Source organism: Tympanuchus pallidicinctus, unplaced genomic scaffold (genome assembly GCF_026119805.1).
Source record: "Tympanuchus pallidicinctus isolate F22 unplaced genomic scaffold, pur_lepc_1.0 scaffold22, whole genome shotgun sequence".
Lineage (NCBI taxonomy): Eukaryota > Metazoa > Chordata > Aves > Galliformes > Phasianidae > Tympanuchus > Tympanuchus pallidicinctus.
In genome coordinates, this window is record NW_026294739.1 from 18,432,186 (window position 1) to 18,454,215 (window position 22,030).

The following is a 22,030-nucleotide window of genomic DNA, read 5'->3' on the forward strand; positions in this document are numbered from 1 at the left end:
GATCTCATTCTTTCTACCATCTATAGCTCTCTACTTTCCCACCTGCAGGACTAAGGCAGCACTCACTGCTGGTGGAGCTGAGATAAGTAAATGGCTCTCTTTCAGACTCCTCCTTCAGCCTCGGTCTCAAGACAGCCAGATTTCAGGAGCCTGGAGACAAGACTTTAGATTTTGAAAATGGGGGGAAAATATCATGTCTAACAGCTCTTTTTAGCTTTTACCTTGTTATCTACTCTCTTCTCTGTCCCTCCAAGGAAGATGACATTGCATTTTACCTCATGCTCCCATATATTTGTACTGATTGCTGTGGTGTTAGCTGTAGTTAAGGTCAGGGTATATTTTACTTAGAAGACAGTTTTCTCCATTTATCAGTTACAAAATATACTGCTATCTAACAAAAGATGTATTACAACATCAGTAAACAATGTTTTTGTTTCTTGCAAAGCTTTGCAGTAAAGGTGCTGCCATAGACAAGTCCTCCAAACCATCTCCAGAAGACATTTCCAGTATTGCCAGTTTTATTGAGACGAAGCTTGCAGCCTGCTACTTAAAATTGAGGAAGCATGATCTTGCTCTGAATCATTCACACAGGTAAAAAAATTTTATTGATCAGATAGGCTGCAAAGACTGGAAACAAAAACCTGAACAAATACTATGAATACATCTTGTGCAAGAAGAATCAGTCTAATGATGAGAAAAGAAGAATCAATAAACCACCACTTACATACCACGCTGATGTTTAGGACAGATTAGCTCTCAGAATTTCAGGCATCAGGCTGCAATAGCACTATCTGCATTGCTGCTTTGATAGTGCAGCAGGTAGAGGTACATTGATGAGTCACACAGATAGCTCAGGGCATCCTAAGATTGAAACTGGACAAATATAAACACACTCAGCCTTATGTGGCCGTAATGATATTATGAGCTTTTGAACTTTCTCAAGCCAGATTAGGTCAGGGATGGCTTCAAGATATTTTTATTAGATAATTCCTTCCTGAGCTCAGTTGTGATCCACATCAGTTGTGATCCACATCAAAGGCCAGCACCACACCAAAGCATAAAGAAGCCAGAAACAATGCTTGCACATGGTGGTATTGAGATTCCCATTTATTTCAAATGAGTTAGGATTTTGCTGGGTTTGTGCTGCCTTTAATTAGCATTCAGGCATAACAGTAGTTTCCATTAAGCACATGCCTGTCCTGCCAGCATCACTTCATTACTGAGGTCTGTTCATTTTTTCCATTGTACAAGATGTATTACGATGGACACTGCAATTAGTGCAGGGTGAGTTTTTCACACAATCATCTCAAATGAATGCAACTACAAAAGAGTAGTTACACCAAAAGAGGAGGCACATGCTTATGCCTAATTCACAAGAGACAGCAGCAAAGAACAATGTGCTAGAATAGCAACGTGATGCTGTCATGGCAGCAGGTTCATTAGGTTTGTACAAGCAAATGAAGCCATGGGAAGGCTGAGAATCCTGACATAATGATGAGATCATCATCTCTTAACTCCACTTCTTTTTAATCCTTTCCCCAAGCACTTCGTCTACAAAGCCTAACTGGGGCCAAACACCATGAGGGGATGCATCCTTCTGACTAGCTCCAATGACCATTCTGTGTTGATAGGGTGGTGAGGCACTGGAACAGGTTGCCTTGAGATGTGATGGATGCTCCATTCCTGGAGACATTCCAGTCCAGGCTAGATCAGGCTCTGAGCACCTGATCAAGCTGTAGATATTCCTGTTCATTGCAGGGGAGTTGACTAGATGACCTTTAAAGGTCCTTTCCAACCCCAAGGATTCTATGATCCTGTGTCTTCAATGCCCATGCTCTTGGGCAGCCCAACCTAGAGTTTGGCAAGCTGCCCCATGGCAGGGGGGTTGGGGCTAGATGATCTTTAAGGTCCCCTCCAACCCAACCATTCTGAGGTTGTATGAGCGGCTGCACTCCAAGGCACATCTCTCGGGCAGATGGACTGTAGTACTTTCAGTTGAAGTACTCTAACCAAAGCATAGGAAATGGGGAAGGCAGATAGAGCCCCTAAAACAACACATTCTTCACGCAAACTACAAAGCAACCACATTTTCTCATGACTTCCCAAAGATCATGCTAATGGAGAATAATGAAGTTTCACTGGACTCTAAGTTTTGGAAAAGTTGTAACAATATCTCTTTTTCTAACTGTGAATTAAAGAATGCTAAAATAAGGAGTAGTGCTTGTAATACTACGGAAACCAACCCCTATTCAGACATGCTTTGGTTTCAGTTGTCTTAAAACAGAAACCGTGACCTACAGAAACCACAATGTACAGAAAAAAAAATAAATGAATGCAGTCAGATGGGAATTGCTGAAAAAAAATGGAAGGAGGGAGAAATTCTTCACTCTTCTGTCTTATATATAATTATAACAGTCTGTTCTTAACTTTAGTGGCATAGCTCAGAAAAAAGTGGCGATCAGTAATGCCTATTTTCAGTATAATTCATTTAATAACTTGCAGAATGGGAACAAAGCTGCTAACAGTATTTGTTACGTTGTAAACTGCAGGAACTGATACACATAATATACCAGCGAAAAATATTCTGAGATATCATTAACATAAAGGCAGAACCTGAAAGATAATCAATAGCTATATTTCTTCAAAAAGAACAAATACATTACTTTGAGGCCTCCTACTAAAAATAGCTTATTGCCATCAGTTAAATAGCACATACAGAATTTTTATTCCCATTGAGTTTTCACGTCATCACCACCTTGTAATGGTTTGCTGGTAATCCCTTGGTATTAATCATGAATCCAAATTAAAATATTCATTTCTGCATTTATTTGCATTTACTGAACTACTCTTTCTTTAATTTCATGTAAATTTCACAGCTCCTGCATTTAGTTCTAGAGCCCGATTAACCAAAAATCAGCTTTAATATTCGCATACGCATCTGTATCAAATATATATAAGTGCTTTTTGCTTGGCAAGAATCTTGCAAAACACCACAACTAAACAGAGAAAAATCCCAGCAGCTCAGTTTTTTAAAACGTTCGATAATAGGCATCTGCAAAGGGACAGCTATCCTGGTCTTAAAACAAATTAAAATGAAACAAAGAAAGGAAAGGGAGTACACTTTCCATCACCAGACAGATGACAGAATTATCCTGCGTGAGAAACAAAGTCTGGGATTGCCTACAAACTGGAAATTGTGTCCTCAGGATTCTTAACGTCAAAATTTGAGGCTGTCTTTAGCATCACTGGTATAAATGAGGATCACGATGGGGTTCTGGTTGCTTCTCAGACTGATATAAAGTATTTGTCCTTTCTGATGAAATACTATTAAAAAAGCCACCCCTAATCTGTCACAGCTCTGAGGAAATGTGCCATGGGTCGACCTCACCAAACAGCATCTGCAGTAACCTACTTGACCACCACATTTCATCATAAGATAGCCATCAAAATAATTCCTAACTTGCAGCCTGAAGCTATAAAATGAATCACGCAATATTTACATGCCCTGTGGTCCTTTTGGCCCAGACGTTATGGCATACCAGGGTTTAATGATCTTAATAACCCCATATGGCTCACTGGGAAATTAGATTTTCCTTTTGGTTGCAGAAGGCAATTTTCAATTATAACAGATGGCAAAACAGCAAAGGTCTGAGAAGGCGAGAACTGACTAAGAAACCTTAGATTACTACTTCAGATCTACGCTGCACTGCGTAATGCCAGTGGATGGATTTTTGACCCAAATTAGAGTAATCTTGAAGCAGAGCACAGCACTTGAGCAGTGCAGCCTCTCAATTACATCTGCTCTTCAGAAGGCCGAGGCCCAAAGAGAAATTCATGAAGCTGCAGCCACCTGCTGAAAAGCAACTCGTGGTACATCACATCCAGAACTCAGCAACTGTTAAGATTCAATTTTGAGCAAAATTGGAGAGTGCGATGCTGAGCCCCATGACAACTGAAGATGGAAGGTCTTTCAAAGCACAACATACGTGACTCTGCCCATGAGACTGCGCATCCTCTTAAGGTTTTATTTTAATTTGCTTTTTTCCTTCAAATGAGATGAAATTATTTCCATTGACACTACATGACTCAGCTGTCATGGCCCTCGTGGCTCACAAGGAACATTCAAGGAGCATTTGTATGGCTTGACCCAGTTGCTTTAACATAGGAAGGATGCAACCCCAAGCTTTGTTCCCTGCTGCCTCCCCAAAAACTGCATCAGGACATCACGTAAGGTCCAGGAAAAGGAAGAGCAATCAGACACTGCTCCATGCATCACTAACACTAAGTAACGTTGGAAAATGAGTTCATTACGATGAGGGCTGCTGCGTGGAGCTGTTCAAAAACCTTTGGGGTTAGCAAAGATTTTCCTGTGTCCTTTCAGGCTGCTCCACAGGTCTGACCCAGTGCCAGTCCTCTCCCTCCCTTCCAGAAAGGCTGCACATCGGGAACGCAATAAATCTGTGAAGCTTTTCCTGCTCTGCCTTTTTATGTGCTGGATGGAAGGCAGGGCCCTCTAATGCCTCTTGCACAATTCATAGGGAGACGCATGAAGTAGAAAATAGCACCTCTGTTAAGTAGCGCACGATTGCTTTAGTGATGACTTAACAGAGGGAATCTCTTTGGGAGGCACAGTGGGGGAAAATAAACCCAGAGCAGCTGAAGCTTTACAGATTCAGTTCTCAGTCCTCTACTTTTTTTCCCCCTCTATGATTTTTCCAAACCCTTTTAGAAGGTTCAAAATAATTATTTCAGATCAAAGTTTATGCAATATATGACAGAAAAAAAAATGAAAGGCACCTCAAAACTCGACACTGGAATTATAGGCAGGTTAAATCAGGTCCTTTTCATCAAGATTAATTCTCTGCTTGTTGATTAAAAAAAGAAGAAGAAACAATATTCAGCTATGCCATTCCCTGATGTTCCCTATTTTGCACCTTTAAAATCCTTTAAAAAGGGATTGTGTTAAAGCAAGTAGAACAGTGCAAGGCTAATGAAATACTAAATAATCAAATAATGCAGCGGTGCCATCATACAGTGTAGTCACTGGGCATTAAAAAGGAGAAATAATAGAAGAAGAACTTAAGCACAAGTTTGTAGGTGAAAGCAGGAAAAGGCCAAACACAACGGTTGGTGCTGCTAATCTGTGGCAAGTCGGTAATGGGCTGTGTACTTTGTCCTAAACTACTCTACTAATCACTTTACCTCCTCAGAAAGAAGAAAAGGAAGAATTAGCATCACCTAATTACTTCAACAATTGTGTCAGGCATATTGCGATATGCATAATAGATGAGATGTTATTAATACAAAGCTATTCCGTTGAGATGCTCTGGATAAGATTTCTTAAGATTAGTTCTGGTTTAAAATTCCTTCTCACGCTACATTTCAAATATTTCTAGGTAGTTCATCATTTTATTATTATTTTTTTAATTCATTTCTTGAAATTCTCCAATTCTCAGCTCCTAATGCTATCTTATTTCTAGGTCAGTGACATAGTTCCTGTTTTATGGGCAGAGTCTTTCACCACTGAGGGAAAGGACATGTTCCTGACTTCAGTAACACTACATGGCAATAACATTTATCTGCACAACTCGTGGTATTATTTTACTTAGAAAAAGAGTATTTGGGGAAAAAAAAAAAAATCTTGCCCTGCAAAAAATGCTGTTACTTTTTGGAGGAAGAGTTCAGCAGCACTGAACTTTTATTTTATAAAAGCTGAGATGCGTGATAGCAGCAATCAGAAGAGCTGGTGGTCAAGATAAGAAAATGACATTAGTGTGGCTAGGAAGCGAGCTGGCTACACATTATGCAAACAACTCAGGAAAGGCAGAGCATCTCCATTTGTGTTAAGAAGTCTAAGGAGCTTTGAAACACAATTTTCTTAAATATCTTTTTGTTCTGGACAGGAAAACATTCTCCTTTGTACCACCTTCACAGCTGAGGAATCAAAACCTCAATAGCACATTTGTCTTATGCTTGCAATTCAAAGCAAATTGCTGCTGCAGAACCTTTTAGCGTGGCAGTTATATTTCACTTCACTGGCAGTGAAAAGGTGTTGTGCGTCTGAAAGCTTTATAGGGATCCCTCATTTCCTCCCTTTCTGTCTGTTTAGATACGGAAACTTCACAAGAAGTTTTCTTCTGTGCACAGAAAGTCCTTGTCTGTGGATGCCATAACTGCACGTCTTTTTCACTGTACCAGAGCTCCTGTTCCTTGAACCACATAAGTCTGGTAGAAGCTTTCCTGTTTGTAGCTACTGGTTTTGACTGTGCTAACGACTGTATTAGAAGGGATTCCTAATGAATTGTGAGATTCACACATCCTGTTCTCTGCTAGATTTGCCTCACTAACCAGACTTTGGCACAGCCTCTCCTTTAGCAACATCTACTGAATGGTTCTGGCTCTTTGTCCTCCAGTTTTTTCCTCTATGTAACTGAAGCTATCTGATTTTACATGTCACTCCTTTAAACAGAGAGCAGCTGGGGCAGAGAGGGTAGGACACTCCTTCCCTTGGGAACCACAGGTCTCCAAGCACAGTACCAGCCACAGACTGGCATTGGTGGTGCTGGAAAGAAGGTTGACCCCCATGGATCAACTTCCCAAATCCCAGTGTAGTTGCACATGCAAACTGCAGGAAAATAGGATGAGGTTGATTCCTGATTACTGTAAGTTCAGGACTGCCTGGAGTAGAGCTGAACTCTTAACCTAGCTGTGATACAGCCCTTGGGATCACTGAACATGCAAGGCAGACACAAACAGATGTAAGAACAGTACTACACCGCAGCTAATAAGCCACCTGCCTCGTATGTGAAATGGAAGAAGAAAGTTGAGCTTCAATCTAATTGTACAGCAGCCAGGAATTGGCAGGAATTACAGCCTGTAAGCATACTGGGGCTGGATCACCAGCGCCACAGATAGGCAGCATCCATCAAAGACAAAAGCAACGTGTTAGCCTACAGCAGCTGAATACCTGGTTCTGCCAAAAGCTAGCTGGCACATGACTCGTGTGGCATTGCATTTGATGCTGTGGTGAACACCTCAGCACCTCCCTTTGAACAGTCCCTGTGCCAGCGAGTGATGTGTGGACATGCAGCACAGCACTGCCATGCCAACAGAAACACGTATGGCTTTTGCACCGAGTTCTTACTTCTGGTAAATCACCTAATTGCTCTCTAATAGTCAACTGTAACTGACTATTCCATGTATTGTTACAGAAGACCACATTGTGCTGAAGGAAGACATGGACAACTATGATAAAGAAAAAGCCTGTCACTCCAATTTAACAAATTTTGTCATGTACCTCTACTAACAAGCCAGCTTTTACTTGCAGTAGTAGCACAAAAAATGAGTTACCTGCTTCAGTAGTGAAGTGTATTTTTTCCACTTGTTTCATCTTTAGAATCATCTCATTGACTTTTTCTTGGCCTACAAAGGCCAAATATAAATGATGCGGGGGATTGAAAAAGTGCCTCTGCTACATGTCAGCCAGATTAGAGTTAAAGCTCCATTGCATTCAGAAGGACTTCGGAGGATGCATTCTTTGGAGAGAAGGCCACGCGATTTCTAGCAGCCAGTTTTTACGTAGCAATCCAAGTTTCTTACCATACCTGATTTCCTAATGCTTGGCAGTAAGACAGAAGGAAACATGTGAAGAGATAAAAACCAATGAACAGTGTGTGCATCTTTGCTTCACGTGCTCCGATTGCTATGATGGAGGCAGTTGATGCCTGCTTCTCCCCCACTCCTTATATTGGGAAGGAAGATAATGGGACAAACACTGTATTATTTCTAAGAGAAAGTGTCAAGATGAAAAAATGAAAATGTCAAAAAAGAGGCTGATATACAGCATTACTTAAGGAGTGTTCTGTTGAGAAAAAGTGACCAAATGATTTACGGAAGGCTTTTAACAGGCAGACTTTGGATTACAACGAAGATGAAAAATAAATGAAAATCTATTTCAAGTTTACTTTAACCCAGCCAGTTGACAGATGGGGGCCTAACCCAGCAAGAACACAGGTCTTAATCTTCAAACGTAGAGTCCTCGTTTGCAGTTTTGTCGATTAGAAGTTACCTCTGTGCAGGATAAGAGCTATCCATATTCAGATACCTGTTGAAACTTTTTCCACCGAGAAGCACACAAAGACCAAAGGGCCACTGCTTGTGCCCACGGCACGAAACATCACACAGAGATCACCCTGTGCGTGCTGCAGCTGGTGTGTCCACTGCCTCCTTCCTTTCCTAATTCTTCTTCCAAGCCTCCCTGTTGAAGCACATCCCTCCTAATTAATTACTGGATTAACCAGCCTAGTATCAGATTGCCCGTGGCTGGAGGTGGGTCCTGGAGCACGGACGTGCTCTCAGCATGCACAGCCTGGCACACTGCTGCCTGCCCAGATGGGTCCCCATCTGCTTCCATTTGGAGTAGAACTTCCTGGAATTAGGGTTTGCCTCTTAACCTGTGTTTGCATAATTCCTTTGCTTCCCACTTTCCACCCAGCTTTTTCCTTTACACCGAGAGCATCTGAAATCACCTGGATCAGATTTAAAACACTCGCGAAAAGCTCTGCACAGTTGCTGTACTTACATGGCATTAATTAGCACTGATCTACACAGAGGCCACTAAGCTGCAGCTGCATCCATACAGCAAGAGCTACTTTGGGGTAGAAATGTAATGCAGCAGAAATAACTTCCACATATAGGCTCCAGAGAGCCCAGCAGACTGCTATGAAGTCAAAGGTAGCTTTCTTGTGTTTTCCCAAGCTATTAGAGCACGACATAATATTTCCTAGTTTAGAATTTATAGATCAAGAGAAGTAGTTGATCTTTCTAAGACCAGTAAGAGATCAAGATGGAAAACAGAGATCTGGTACCCAATTCTTAGAAAATCTACTACAATTCTGTATTTATTATAAGCTTATCACAGTACGTTCTGCTCAAAGACTTACAGGAAAAATGTGTTGCTAACTACCAGGGAATTATTGATTTTTTAATTTTTCCCCTCATAGTGCTATTGCTTGGCTGTGATGGAACCAATAACTTGGACTGAAAAAAAAAAGAAAAAAAATCAATATTACTATTATCAACTGTTGACTACAGTTTACAGCAGCAATAATCTCCTTTAAAATGGCTTGCAGAAGTACCAGTTGTCATCTAAGTAAGGGATTACAGCTTTGGTCAAATCGTTAAAGGCTGATAGTGTTTGATCTTCTGATGATTTCTTTTTGGTTGAGTTTTGGTGACCATTAAGTTGTCTGAGCTGCAGTTTTAAACCACACTTGGCTGAGAACTGCAGCATTTGCTGTTGGTACCATCATTTTGGTACCATCAGGCTCAGAGAAATCCTCCAATATCATCCAGTCCAACCATCCATCTGCCACAACATTTCCCCACTGTAATACTTTATAAAACACATAAGTAATGACAAACATGAGATGTCCCAACCTAGATCAAGCTTTATGCACCCTTTATCTAAGCACCAGGAGAAGGGCTGACCAGAGAAGCCAGCCAAATATGTTGGAACAAATTAGATGTAGGTGGAGCTGCCATGGCTGCCATTCCCCTGCACACACCAGAAGGATACCCTGCCTGCCCATCTAACCACTTCACCTGTCCTATTTTTACCTTCCATCCCTTTATATTGACTATAATTTGTTACACCTGGAACTGTATCTGAAGTTAAGGATATAAGAAACATGCAAAGGTCTCTCCACATAGAACCTACCACTGCTACAAAAAGTAGCTTTTATGATCTTCCAAGTTGACATTCTAAAATCTTCTAGAAGCACAGCGTTCTAAGCAGTCACACAACTTGCACCCATTTCTGGAGCTAGGGGTAAACAAGCACAATGCTCCATTACAGATTCTTATGTTCAAATTAAAGGCAATATAGCACATCACCACAGGAGCATCTTTAAAGGTGTTTCCATAACAATGAAAAAAAAAAAAAAAAAAAAAACCCTAATGAAACTGCATTTATGGTATAACCACAGTAACAGTTGTAATAAGTCTTGTCACAGATGTCAGAAGGTACAGTTCACATTACATCAGAGGTATCAAGTGTGACTGCTGAGGTGTGCAGAAGAGTACACAGGATTCATCCCCATCTCAGTTTGGTTATTATCAGTTTGTAATGATGTAAGAATGTCAAATCTCAACTTGCCCATCTCTTTTCTTTTAAAGGAGCATTATTCTGAACCCAGCCTATTTCCGGAACCACCTGTGTCAAGCCGCTGCCTTCAGGTGGTTGGAGAGATACTCCGAAGCTGCAAGGTACTTGCACTCGTGGGTTTTTCTAATGGCTTCTCTTCATCTCTCTCAATCCAGCTCTCAGTAGCAAGAATATCAAGCTATACCCAGGGTTTTCCAAAAATCGGTGGGAGATTTGTGTATATGATCCCACGTGCAGCGGAGCTCCAATGCCCTCAGTCAGAGTAACACAAATAATCCCTAAATAACTGGTCACAGTGAGGCCAATGCACATAGGAGCACTTACTGTCAGGCTTAGGAGAGGGCCATGGTCAGGACCCTGGGGTCAAACCTACAAGCACGCATGTATCTTTTGCTCTCTGCATTCTCTCAAGTGGGTGCTGAGAAGGTTGGTAGAGAGGGGGAAATAGGAAAAAAAGAAAAAAGCACTCAAGATCTCAGTGTAAACTGTGGGATGGTGAAAAATTTAGCCCGGGTGCAGCTGATGAGACTACTGGTGTGAACAGAAACTGCTGGCAGAGGAAGATCTGCGAGAGGAAGCTCCACTTGCATTGCACTGCCAAGAGCTAAAACTTTCAACATGCAACTGGAGTTTTTAATCCACTGAACACAGAAAGAAATGCATGGCAAAATGCTGTGGGGGGTTAGCCATGTATCATCATTACCGCTAACATCACTTACAGAGGACTGTTCAGCTGAAGACCACACGGTATATCACAAAGTATTTCACAAATCATTAGCTAACTAATGGTAGAACACTCAGTGTGAATTAGGCAAGAGACTAAGAGGGTCACTTTGCTGATCATTTAAGATGGATGCTAGTGGTAGAATTCCGAAGCTACCAGAATAGCAAGAAAATAGTCTTAGGGAGGGGTAGAAGAAAACTTTTCCAAAGTATAGTCACAGAAAGGGCTTGGGAAGACAAACACCAATTGTCTGTGCTGAACTACAGCTAAAAAAAAAAAAAAATAGGGACAAAATAGGGGGAAGCGCTTTCTTTCTTCCGGATATGCGTTGAGATGGCATCGCAATAATCTCCACGTATTTTCACACAGAACTGTAGAATCACTAAGGCTGGAAAAGACCTTTAAGATCCCCCAGCCCAACCCCCTTTCCCAATGCTCGCTGCCCACGTCTCTCAGTGCCACATCCCCACGGCTCTGAACTCCTCCAGGTGACTCCCCCATTCCCTGGGCAGCTGTGCCAACGGCTGTCAGGATGGGGAGAAACAGTTCTCCAAGATGAGGAAAGAGGTTTTGCTAATTCATTCACGAACGTTAGCTCAGATAAACCTAGGATATTGGGTTTAGTTGGGTTTGGTTTCTATCTTTCCCCAGAAGTTAAGGCGAATGTTTAACAAAAAAACCACACACTTCTTCAAAAAGTACACTTTCAGAGACTTTTTAAGAAGCAGTACATAAAAACGTCCATATTTAAGAGAACAGTACAAGAGTAGATGTTCACAAATATTAGAAAATAAAAACAGGGGTCAGTGTTACTGCAGATTACCAATCAGTAGGTTTACTACATCAGCAGGCAAGAGGGAACTGTGTCAGCCTTTTTTTCCCCACATTGAGAAGCTTTCAGGAAACGAAATGATTTTAAATGAGATTATGTATTCTGTAAAGGAGAGGAACGTTCTGACAGATTGAATCCAGAGCAGTTCCAAAAGCAGCGACTATGGCAGCATTCAGAGTTTAGCCTAGTTTAACACGGTGTTATAGCAACTGTGCAGAGCTGCTTCTGCAGATTGTGTTAAACTAAGCTTAGCACCGCTCCTGTCACCTCACTGGAGTCACTGGTCTCAGCTGAACTGTTAATGGTGCAGCACGTACTCTGCCCACTGCAGCTCACAGTTACGTTCAGCAACATCTGGAAATACAGACTTGTTTTTTGTTGGCATAACCTGCCAGTTATTTCAGCTTGCTCTCCGAGCTTTCCTCACCTTCCAGTCCCCCATGTGTTTAAGTGAATATATGCTCTATCAAATACCCCCCAGAACACCATATGGGTACATAAACAGGTTGGTTGTGAATAGCACTGCTGGGCACAAGAGCACAGAAAGAGGGATTTACCTCCGTCTACCTGAGATTCCATGGGAGTTCATCTCTGAGGCTGTACCCAACCAAATTCTTTGGTTCAGAGAAAGCCATAAGCTAGAGCGGGGCTAGCTGTCACTTAAGCACCTCTCAAGTTCCTTTGCATACAATTTTCACTACTTCTCATCAGCCCACAGTTCATAGAATCATTAAGGTTGAAGATCTAAGATCACCAAGCCCAACCCATCCTACCACACCCACTGAAGGCGTCCTTCACTGCCATATCCCTACAGTCCTTGAACACCCCCAGTGTTGGTGACCCCACCACTCCCTGGGCAGCCTCTGCCACTGCACCACCTCTCTCAGAATATTTTTTGCCTAATTCCCAACCTGAACCTCCCCTGGTGAAACTTGAGGCCATCACCTGTCGTCCTATCAATATTATCTGGGAGCAGAGACCAATTCCCCACCACAACCTCCACTCAGGAGCTGCAGGAATCCATGAAGTCCCCCCTGAGCCTCCTCTTCACCAGACAAAACCATCCCAGTTCCCTCAGTCTCTGCATATCAGACTTGTGCTTCAGACCCCTCACAGCTTTGTTGCCTCTCTCTGGACACGCTCCAGTGCCTCAATGTCTTGTAGTGAGAGGCCCTAAACTGAACACTATGCTCAAGCGGTGGCCTTACGAGTGCTGAGTACAGTTAGCATATGAAGTGGTTGGAATGAAAGGGCATCTGTTAGCATGAGCAGCCTGATCTGCCCACATCTGCATCACTTCTGCATTCTGTTGGCTGCATCGCAGTATCTTCAGGAAAGTGCTGTGCCAGGATGCCACCATGTAGAGCTCAGCCTAAGGCCATTTGGCATTGTAAAGCAATCCCAGGAACACCATGCAGGGTCAGAGCATCTGCAAATGATGAATTCCAAAGCGCTGCAGCCACTTTCACTAAGGTGTCAGCTAGTAAATATATTTATCCCCTCTTGTTCAGAGACCGCTCTTGACAAACACAGTAAAGATTTAAGCCTCAGAAGGGAGCAAACCTATTCTGGTTGAAAGACCATCTTGGCCTTTGAACAAATGGGCATAAATTCATTATACATAAATTTAGTCTGGAAGTTACCAGGAAGCTTTAGGCATTAGAAGGCGTTTAAGTTCAGGATCAGCCTTGACAGCAGCTGCTGAGAATACCCTGGTGAAGGAGGCATAGACACAGCTGATGAAAAGATCCCATAAAAAAACAGAATGGAAAACTTCAGAAGAGAGCCCTGGGCTGGGTTCTGTCACCATGCTGAGAAAAATGTGCACAGAGAAGGCAGAGGGGCCCCCACTTTCCTGGCAGCATAAGGACTGCTGCCTTTGGGAAGGATGAGATGAAGATGTGCAAGGCACAGCAGAGCCTGGGAGGCCCCCACCAGTCCCAAGGACAAAGCAGTCAAGACACAAATGCTGCTTTCAAGAGCAAGGCTGCAAGACAGGGACACAGACAGACGCAAAGATGAGCATCAGAGCTCCTGCAGGTGGAAGAACCAGAGCCTGCACATTCTCCACGTCCCTACGCCTGGCAGCTGTGACCCTACAGCCTCCTGTTATGTGGCTGTGACAAGAGGTCTGACCCTGCAAGCAACAAGGCATGAAAGCAATTTTTCTTCCTTATTCCAAGAGTGCAACCTATTGCCAGTTCTGAAGAGCCTTGGAACAGCAGTAAGGTGAAAACTAGTAACTTACAGAAAGACCAGGCTTCCTATGAAGTTTAAGCTACAGAAGGGATTTCTCCCCTTTTTATGCATTAAGCCATATAGCTCTCATCTTTCTGCTAATCAAAATGCTGTGCTGATTTAACAGTGTCGCTGTGTTCTGTGAAAAGCTTAAGATAGCTCTTTTATCACTAGCTAGAACAGTAGTGACTTGAAATTAGTTGTATACATGTAGGGGAAAACAGACTGCCTGTGCCTCTGCCAGAACAAACAACTCATCTTCATCTGACTGCACAGAGCCTGGGTAAGCAATCCTTAAGGAGGAAGAAGACTGGGGATCTGAATAGCTGTAGTATGGCTGACTCAGCTTTTTGACAATCCTTTAAAAAAAAAAAAAAGTCACGATAATCCCATCAGCTGGAAAGCAAGAAAGCAAGCCAGGTCTGCAAGGAGCAGACCTCAGCCCTATGCATGGATCCCACTTCAGTCACAAGAGAAAGCTCAGGAGGTGAAAGTCAGGTGTTGGTTCTGGCTAAGCTGCTGCTTTCAGCATTGCTTTGCAAAGCATTCAGCTGTGTTGATAAAAGGCATGCCAACACTTCTTGTTATAGAAACAGCCCCCCACCCATGAATGCTGTGAGACCCTGGGCTGCACAAGCACAGAGGGAGTTGGCCAGCACAGCCCCATGGTCCCCCACAATCAGTGGTTGCATTGCAGAGATGGGATGGGGTCTGCTCTGCCCCCACACCAAGCGTTCCAGTGCTCCCACCGGCTCCATAGCATCCCCAGGTAACATTTGGAAAGGCACGCTTCGTAAATCAGGTCTGGGAGACTGGCTTTGACAAGCACTGGGAGCACTCAGAGCCCCAAGGAAAGCCCACGCTGCCTATTATTTAACTTGACACCAACATATGATGTTGGCCTCTACCTAGAGTTATTCCCACACGTTATTCTTTGTTGCTCGAGATGCCCAGCTGCCAAACATCAGCCTGAGCACTAGTGCAGAGCTACATCCCTCCAAGTTCCATTGCACCTCCATCCATACACAATTCCTCACCCCATTCTTCCCCCAAACAGGCCCCCAGGTCACAACTGGGCTCAGTGCTTGGTGTCTTGGATGCCCCTTCTCAGTGTAGAAGGCCTCTCTCTTCCCGGCGCACTGCTCCACTTGCCAGCTTGCATCTGCAAAGCACTCGCTGTGTCCTTACATGGTAGTTGCCATTGAGTAAGAAACATCTGTTATCACTGCATAGCAGTCTCAATACAATGCAGAAAGTTGTTACCCACGTGCAGCCACCAGACAAATAATGATAAATGGAATAATTGTATCCTGAATACAGGTGCCATTTTCCTCGCAGGAAACCTAACTGTACTTTCTAGCAATGGGCAATTGTGATCCAGAAACTTCAGCAAAGCCAGCAAGCACAGCCCATTGCTAACATGGAAAGGGGTTGGCAGGATAACAGTTTTAGAGCAGCTTCCCAACACATTTAAGGCCCACCAGTACAGTGTTTAAAAGCAAAGAGTTAACCAGCTCCCTGCAACGTTAGCATTTGTTTTTGTATGCAGGGAGCATGCCAAACTCCATTCAAGGGAAAGTCCACAGAAAGGTAAATGCTGACATCACTTATTTCCTTCCTGTTCAGCATTCTGAAGTTCTGTTTCTCTCTCATCATCTCGTGGCTTTCATGTATCCCCATAAACCTCACAGTAACGAGCTCGCATTTATTTAGGATATACGAGGATGTTTAAAAATTAACTGCTATTATTTTGTTCCTTTTCCAAATGGCATAATTGCATTACAATGACTACTTCCTACTCACTCCAGCTATAAACATCAGTTTCCTTTTCTAATCTCAGACAAAAGTAAGAAAGGTCATCCAGCAGAGAACGCATTTTTAATTTTGTGCCTCACGTCTCAGACTCAACACTGGAATGGCAGACCTCTCAAACACCAAGATGTCTCCATCAGAGGTGGCCTAAATAGGAATATTAAAGATCCTATTAAACTTGAGGGGAAAAGAAGAAGCTGAAATTAACTTACCACTTTCCAACAACAGCTCTGCTACCCAGGGTGCTGCCTGAAGCCCTCTGTTAGTACCACTGACTGCAAATCCAGGTGAGATCACTTGAAGCAGATAGCAAAGGTAATTTCCTGCCACTGATGAGGGCTGTGCCCTCGCTTGGTGTCGGCAGCTGTCTGGCATCGAGAGCCACTTCTGGCTGTTCCTGTAAGGCCTATGCGTTTCTGTTGAGGGCTGAGGAAGGCAGTTTGGGATCTGCGGTGTGCTGTTTGCTTGCACACAGAGAAATATATCTTATTGTTCTGCACCACCAAGTGGTTGGATGGAGCAGGTAGAACACGGCACCTTCAAATCCGGGCCTCCTGCAGAAGCAGGGGTGGGTTCAGCAGCTGTGAGCAATGGGGGTCTGTAAATACGTGGTCAGTATTTCTAAATATTGCATGAAGTGACTGTGTCAGAAATAGGAAGCGAACGCATCTATCTGTTCTTTGCTGTTAGACTTTATATCAGGGCAGAGCGAGGTCTGTTGCTGGCCAGCTTTTGCAACCCCAAATCTCCAACAACACAGCAGTTAACCCCAGCCCATGGGGACTGGTGGCTGCAGGACGGGGCAGGAAGGACCTGCTCTGCCCCTCATGTACCACTGAAAGGCAGTATCTACAATATTGATATTGGAACAGGGTAGGGAATGGCCCCTCGTTCAGTTTCTGTGCATATCAGTAAACTTACCAGGAAGACTCTTCGTTCAAGGACTTCAGCTTTCTGCTCTTCCCAAATCCCTGTTAGGGAGGGGAATTAATCCTATGCTTCTTCTAACGCACACACCATAAAGCTCCTTTTATCTATGGAGTAGCAGTGACCTTCTAAAACAACGCAGCTTCATTCACAAGATATACATTATCCCCATAAACCTTTAATAAGAATGCACTCCAGCAGTATGTTACAGAGTTTTGTATCCTTCATTTGACATGTTATTTTACTTTTGACTCTATATTTATTTCTATTTTTCTATTCTATTTATCTATTTTTATATTTAACTCTAATTCACAGGGGATGGCTATTTAGTCATCACAGAGTCCCCTGCAGATCTATGTTTAGTGTTTTATCAGTTTGATGTCAGACTTGTTTCAGAGTCACAGCGTTCATTTAGCATAGGTAAAAGTGTAAGTGACACAGGGCTAACCCAAACAAGAACATACTGATGCACACATGCAAATAGAAATGGCAATAATAATCTGAATCACAGAGTTACATAGAACTGTGATTATTTCAGCTAAATTCTTCAGCTGATCCCTTGAAAAATTCATCAGATATAAGAAGAGAAGTTTCAGAATCAGATAGTTTGAATTTCATCCTTCATTATTTGGTATTTTTGTCCCAGTTTTAGAAGAGTAAATGTCTCTCTTCTTCATTAGTACACTGAAGGAAATGGAAGCATTACCTTGTGTAGTGTTACAAAATGTGACAAATGAGTCCATTTTGAAGTAAAGTAGCCTTCCACATAGTGAGGGAAACCTCCAACTGATCACATCACTGAAGAAAGGATTGTCAGTTTTGCTGAAATGCCATTAGATGTGCAGCCATTAAAAAAGAGAAAAAAGCAGGCACAATGTCTTTAGAGATACACATCTGATAGGCGTTGACTCCAAGCAAGGAGGGAGAGAAAAATGTTAATGAGCAGTCACTGTCTGAAGATCCTAAATAACATTTTTATAAATAGCCTTTCCTTAACTAATATTTTACTGAAATCTCTTCTCCAAGTGTGAGCTTGTATGTCCCTTACAGAAACTCACTGCCACATGATTCTGTGGGCCAGAGGATGGGTCCTCACTGGGAGCCCAGCATAGCATGTCCTGCCTTCATGTACTTCTCCGGAAGCCACCTGCCCAGATATCTCAATCGACCCTTTGGTTTCTGTCTCAATGTTCAGGTCCCTACACATTTCTCAGTGTCCAGCCCTATAACCGAATTCAGCCAGCATAATTTCACCTGTGTCAGTGAACTCATAATTTCCTATCACATGTGCCACTTTGACACTGCAATCAACCTCAGAGGCCAACAAAGAAACCTCTCTGACTTAGGCCCATTTGGGGTTGGACACAGGCCATCCACACACAGCCTGACTGCTTTTGTCTTTTTTGAAAGTGGAATCTTTAAGTCCCTCCTAAGCCCCGAGGTCAAAGCAGCAAGCATCGGTCCTGACCTGCATGTGTTCCCTGACGGCCGAGGAAGTGAGAGGTGAAATGGAGATGGAGGCACACAAAAGGCTCAGAGTGTTTTTATGCATGTGCCTTGCTGTTCCTGGTGTGACACACAGTGATACAAGGGAAAGCCAGCAGGGATAAAAGCAGATGTTGAAAAACTAAACACGAATGCCTGAAATGTAAGTGGGATTCTGATTATTTAAATAAGAGCAAATTAAGAAGGAAGAACAAAGAGGAAGGGCGTTTGTCTGAAGTGCAGCGGTACCCAGAGACCTCTGCCATGATCAGAGTGACATCGTGCTGAGCGTGCCACGAAGAATTAGTAAACGGCAGCTTGTACCAGGAGATCTCACATACCAAATATGTAAATCAGCCAAATATGACTGTCTTCATGTTACAGCTGATGCTGGCAAACAGAGAGATGAAGTGACTCATCCAGGAAATGGACAAGTCACCATCCCTGGAGGTGTTCAAGGATCATAGAGATGTGGCTCTGAGGGACATGATTAGCAGGCTGTGTTGGTGGTAGGCTGACGATAGGGCAAGATGATCTTAGAGATCTTTTCCAACCTTGATGATTAGATGAGTCTATGACCCATAGCAGCACCACTGCATGAGATGGAGACAGGGTGATGCTGGCGTTAAGGATTTGCCACTTTTAATCTCTGAAATGGCAGCAAATCTATAGGATCCTAAATTGTAAATGACCATTTGCAAATATCCTTTGTCTCCAAAAAATGCCAGGCTTTAGTACTTGAAAATTGCTCTAAATTTAGATTGAAAGTTCCTTTTTTCCCCCAAGGAGACCACCTCCACTTGCATACGCTGCTAGAGACCGTGATACCCCTGAGTGCCAATGTCGCAGGGGCTAGAAGCTTCGTAGACCACCGCTAGTAGACCAGAGGCACCACAGCACAAAGAAATGTGACAGATTCCTTCAGCGTCTTCCCTCATTTCTGTGCCCTGTGCTCATTTCCCCATTGTGTCTCAGGAGATAGCAGTCAGCTCTTCCCAAAACCATTGCTGATGGCGCTGGATACTTTGCTCACCCTCTCCATTTCATCCACAGGATACTTATATGTCATTCCTGGGATTAAATCCTGGCACCATTTGGAGTTGGTGAGAGTTTTGCCAGTGATTTTCAGCGCAGTGAGGATTTCATCCTTTGTTCATCCTGTGCCAGCTGGGCTAACAATGTTCAATTAGAAGCTGTTCTTTGTTCTAGTGCAATCAAGAGGATTTTTTGCCAGTGATTTGAATGAGAGTTGGATAAAGCTTATGGTTAAATCCAGTCCTTATGCAGAAATCCATGTATCCTCCAAAATTGCTTTTCTCCCAGTGAAATTAACAGGAGTTTCATGCAAACATCTAAGGGAAGATTTAGTTCCTGTTTGTAACAATATGTTACCTCCTGATACTGGGCCTGCTTTGAAATGTTTATTGTTAAATCCGTGTGTTTCTGGTTATATCTCATTAAGAACATAATACAGCCTTGGAAAGTATGTTCTGAAAGGGTATTACAACAGGATTGGGATTACTGTTTGTGAGACACTTTTAACTAGGGGGAAATTTCAAATTCAATTTACAGTAATGTCAAAGCACAATTAATATATAGGCAATGATAAGGGGAACATGCAGAAGTACACATTGATAGCACTACATCAACAAATAAACTTTCAGTGCTAGTAATTAGGTACACAAGATTATTATATGTTTAATTGACTAAAGTGACAATTTGGAATTACATCTAGTCACATTTAATTGGATTTGGAATCTCTAGAGGAATGGGAACGGAAAGCAGTGTAGAGAGGCAGCCATAAAAGCAAACTGATTTTCTAAAGTCTCTTAAGACTCTGCATTAATATCCATTGCACAATAGTTTTTAATATCTCTCAGTCTAGAAAGAGGAATGCAGTGATTGCAACAGACAGTAGGAGTACTAAAGCATACACAATTAGGTAGCAAGATAGCTGATTACTTTGGACTTGGGGTTTTTCTTAAGATAAGGTTTAATCAAAGGTGTACTAAGTCTGAATATGCCATACACTGATTTCCTCGGGCTGCCAAGCTATGGGATTTTATGCATCTTGATGCTATCTTACAAAAACTGTACTTGGATATAAGATATCTCACCCACAAATGCTTTAAAGCAAAATATTTATCTCTTGTTGAGCAGTCATTAACTATTTTCTCAGAGTAAAATATGGAAAAAAGATTTTTAAAATGTAGGGTTGTTTGTGTGCAGGTGGTTTAGCGATCTAAAAATGCTTACTAATATTTGTCTTAAAGGAGGACAAAAACTAAGAGTTATCCGTAATCTTTTGGTATAGACTTCATGTTATATTCTTCTAATGTTACCTCCTTTAAATATTGCTATACACATCCTTCTCTCCCCATGCACTCATTTATTTTGCTTTTGTCATCAGGAGCGCCATGATTGCTGACTATATGTACTGGCTGACAGGAGGCACTGAGCAGCGTATAAGCAAGCTCATCAAACTGTATTGGCAGGTAAAAATTGATGGCTCAACGAGGAGGGAGGTGCCCATCTCACTACTAAGACCAAAATGAAGGATTACTGCTTAAAAGACTGCCGACAAAGGTAGCTCCTGGGCATATCAATCAACAGGACACCATATAGTACTATCGTATTTATAATGAAGTAGATTTTCTTGGACTAATTTTAAGGGCAAAATTCAAGGTTGTTAACCCTTGGCTCATACTTCAATTTTATGGACCGCTATAAAATTTAATTCTGGATACTGTATAGTCCCCAAAGCTATTTTTTGCAAAGTCTTCCTACCATAGTGACACTTTCCTTTTGCAATTTGCATGACACTAATCCTCTGATACCTCTCCAAACTCTTCAACCAGAAGGAGAGGAAAAAATGACTGTAACGAATGGTCTCAGAGAAACCTAAAGTGCCCTGTGAAGGATGGCTGGGAACGACCCCAGTTCTACAAAGATTACTTATGTGGGGAGTAGACCATTGACTTCAGTGAGACTTGCCTCTTGGGTAATACCTATTTGAGACAGCAGTTCAGCCACATCAGCACAAGTTTAAGTTTAAGGATACCCCTCTCACCCTGAGGAGAGCTCTCACATAGGAGGAGGCCAGGGACAAGTCATTTTGGTGACTGGATAAAGATGGTTAATAAAAACAAAGGATTTACTGGTACCAGAAATAACGTATGTCCCATGGGATAGAATTTCAGAGTCTGACTGTGATCCCATCTTTTGGGATTTTATTCTGTGAGAATGTCTGTGACCACAAAAGGGCTAGTCCTTGTTGTACTTTATATGAGGTGGTACAAAATATGTCTGGCATAAGCCAGGGTAATGAAGATGAGAATCTGGTCTTTTACCTTCAATCATGTGGTAAATTCTCACTTTTAAAAACTATTATTAGTTGCATTCTTATTGATAAAATGGAATAAATCTCAGTCTTGGGAGCTGCTGAATTTCAGTACTGCTGTGAGTGCAAAGTGCATCTCATTCAGAGAATTACCCACTGGGCTAGTGTTTGCAGTGCCTGTGAACTTTCTTATATGCTTTCCAGCAGAGAATTTCTTCTTTACAGAACAGTTTGATTTTTTTTCCCACTGGGTCAGACTCGTTTAAAATCTCGAGTTCACAAACAGGTTTTATGAAAGGGTCATTTCTTCTAATGGAATATCTTTTTTTGTCTCTTAACACTGGTATCCATCGACTCCCTTTCTTGATGCCGTGAACGTGAAGCTTCAAAGCACCAGCTTTATAGAAGGAGCTGTCATAGGTCATGGCTGTCCTCTCCCTCAGGGGTTCAGACTGTCCTGCTATGTAACTGCTATGTTAGGGACAAATAAATGGCACGAAGGGCAAC

General features: G+C 42.4%; 1 protein-coding gene across 1 annotated transcript in view; it reads left to right on the top strand.

Annotated features, from left to right (window-relative positions):
- Positions 1–22,030, top strand: part of SPATA16 (spermatogenesis associated 16) — a 71,987-nt gene that overhangs the window by 15,495 nt on the left and 34,462 nt on the right. Inside the window, exons 3-5 of the mRNA XM_052685915.1 lie at positions 446–591; positions 10,177–10,266; positions 20,594–20,678. Of these exons, the coding sequence (XP_052541875.1) occupies positions 446–591; positions 10,177–10,266; positions 20,594–20,678 (321 nt within the window). The remainder of the gene's footprint in view (positions 1–445; positions 592–10,176; positions 10,267–20,593; positions 20,679–22,030) is intronic.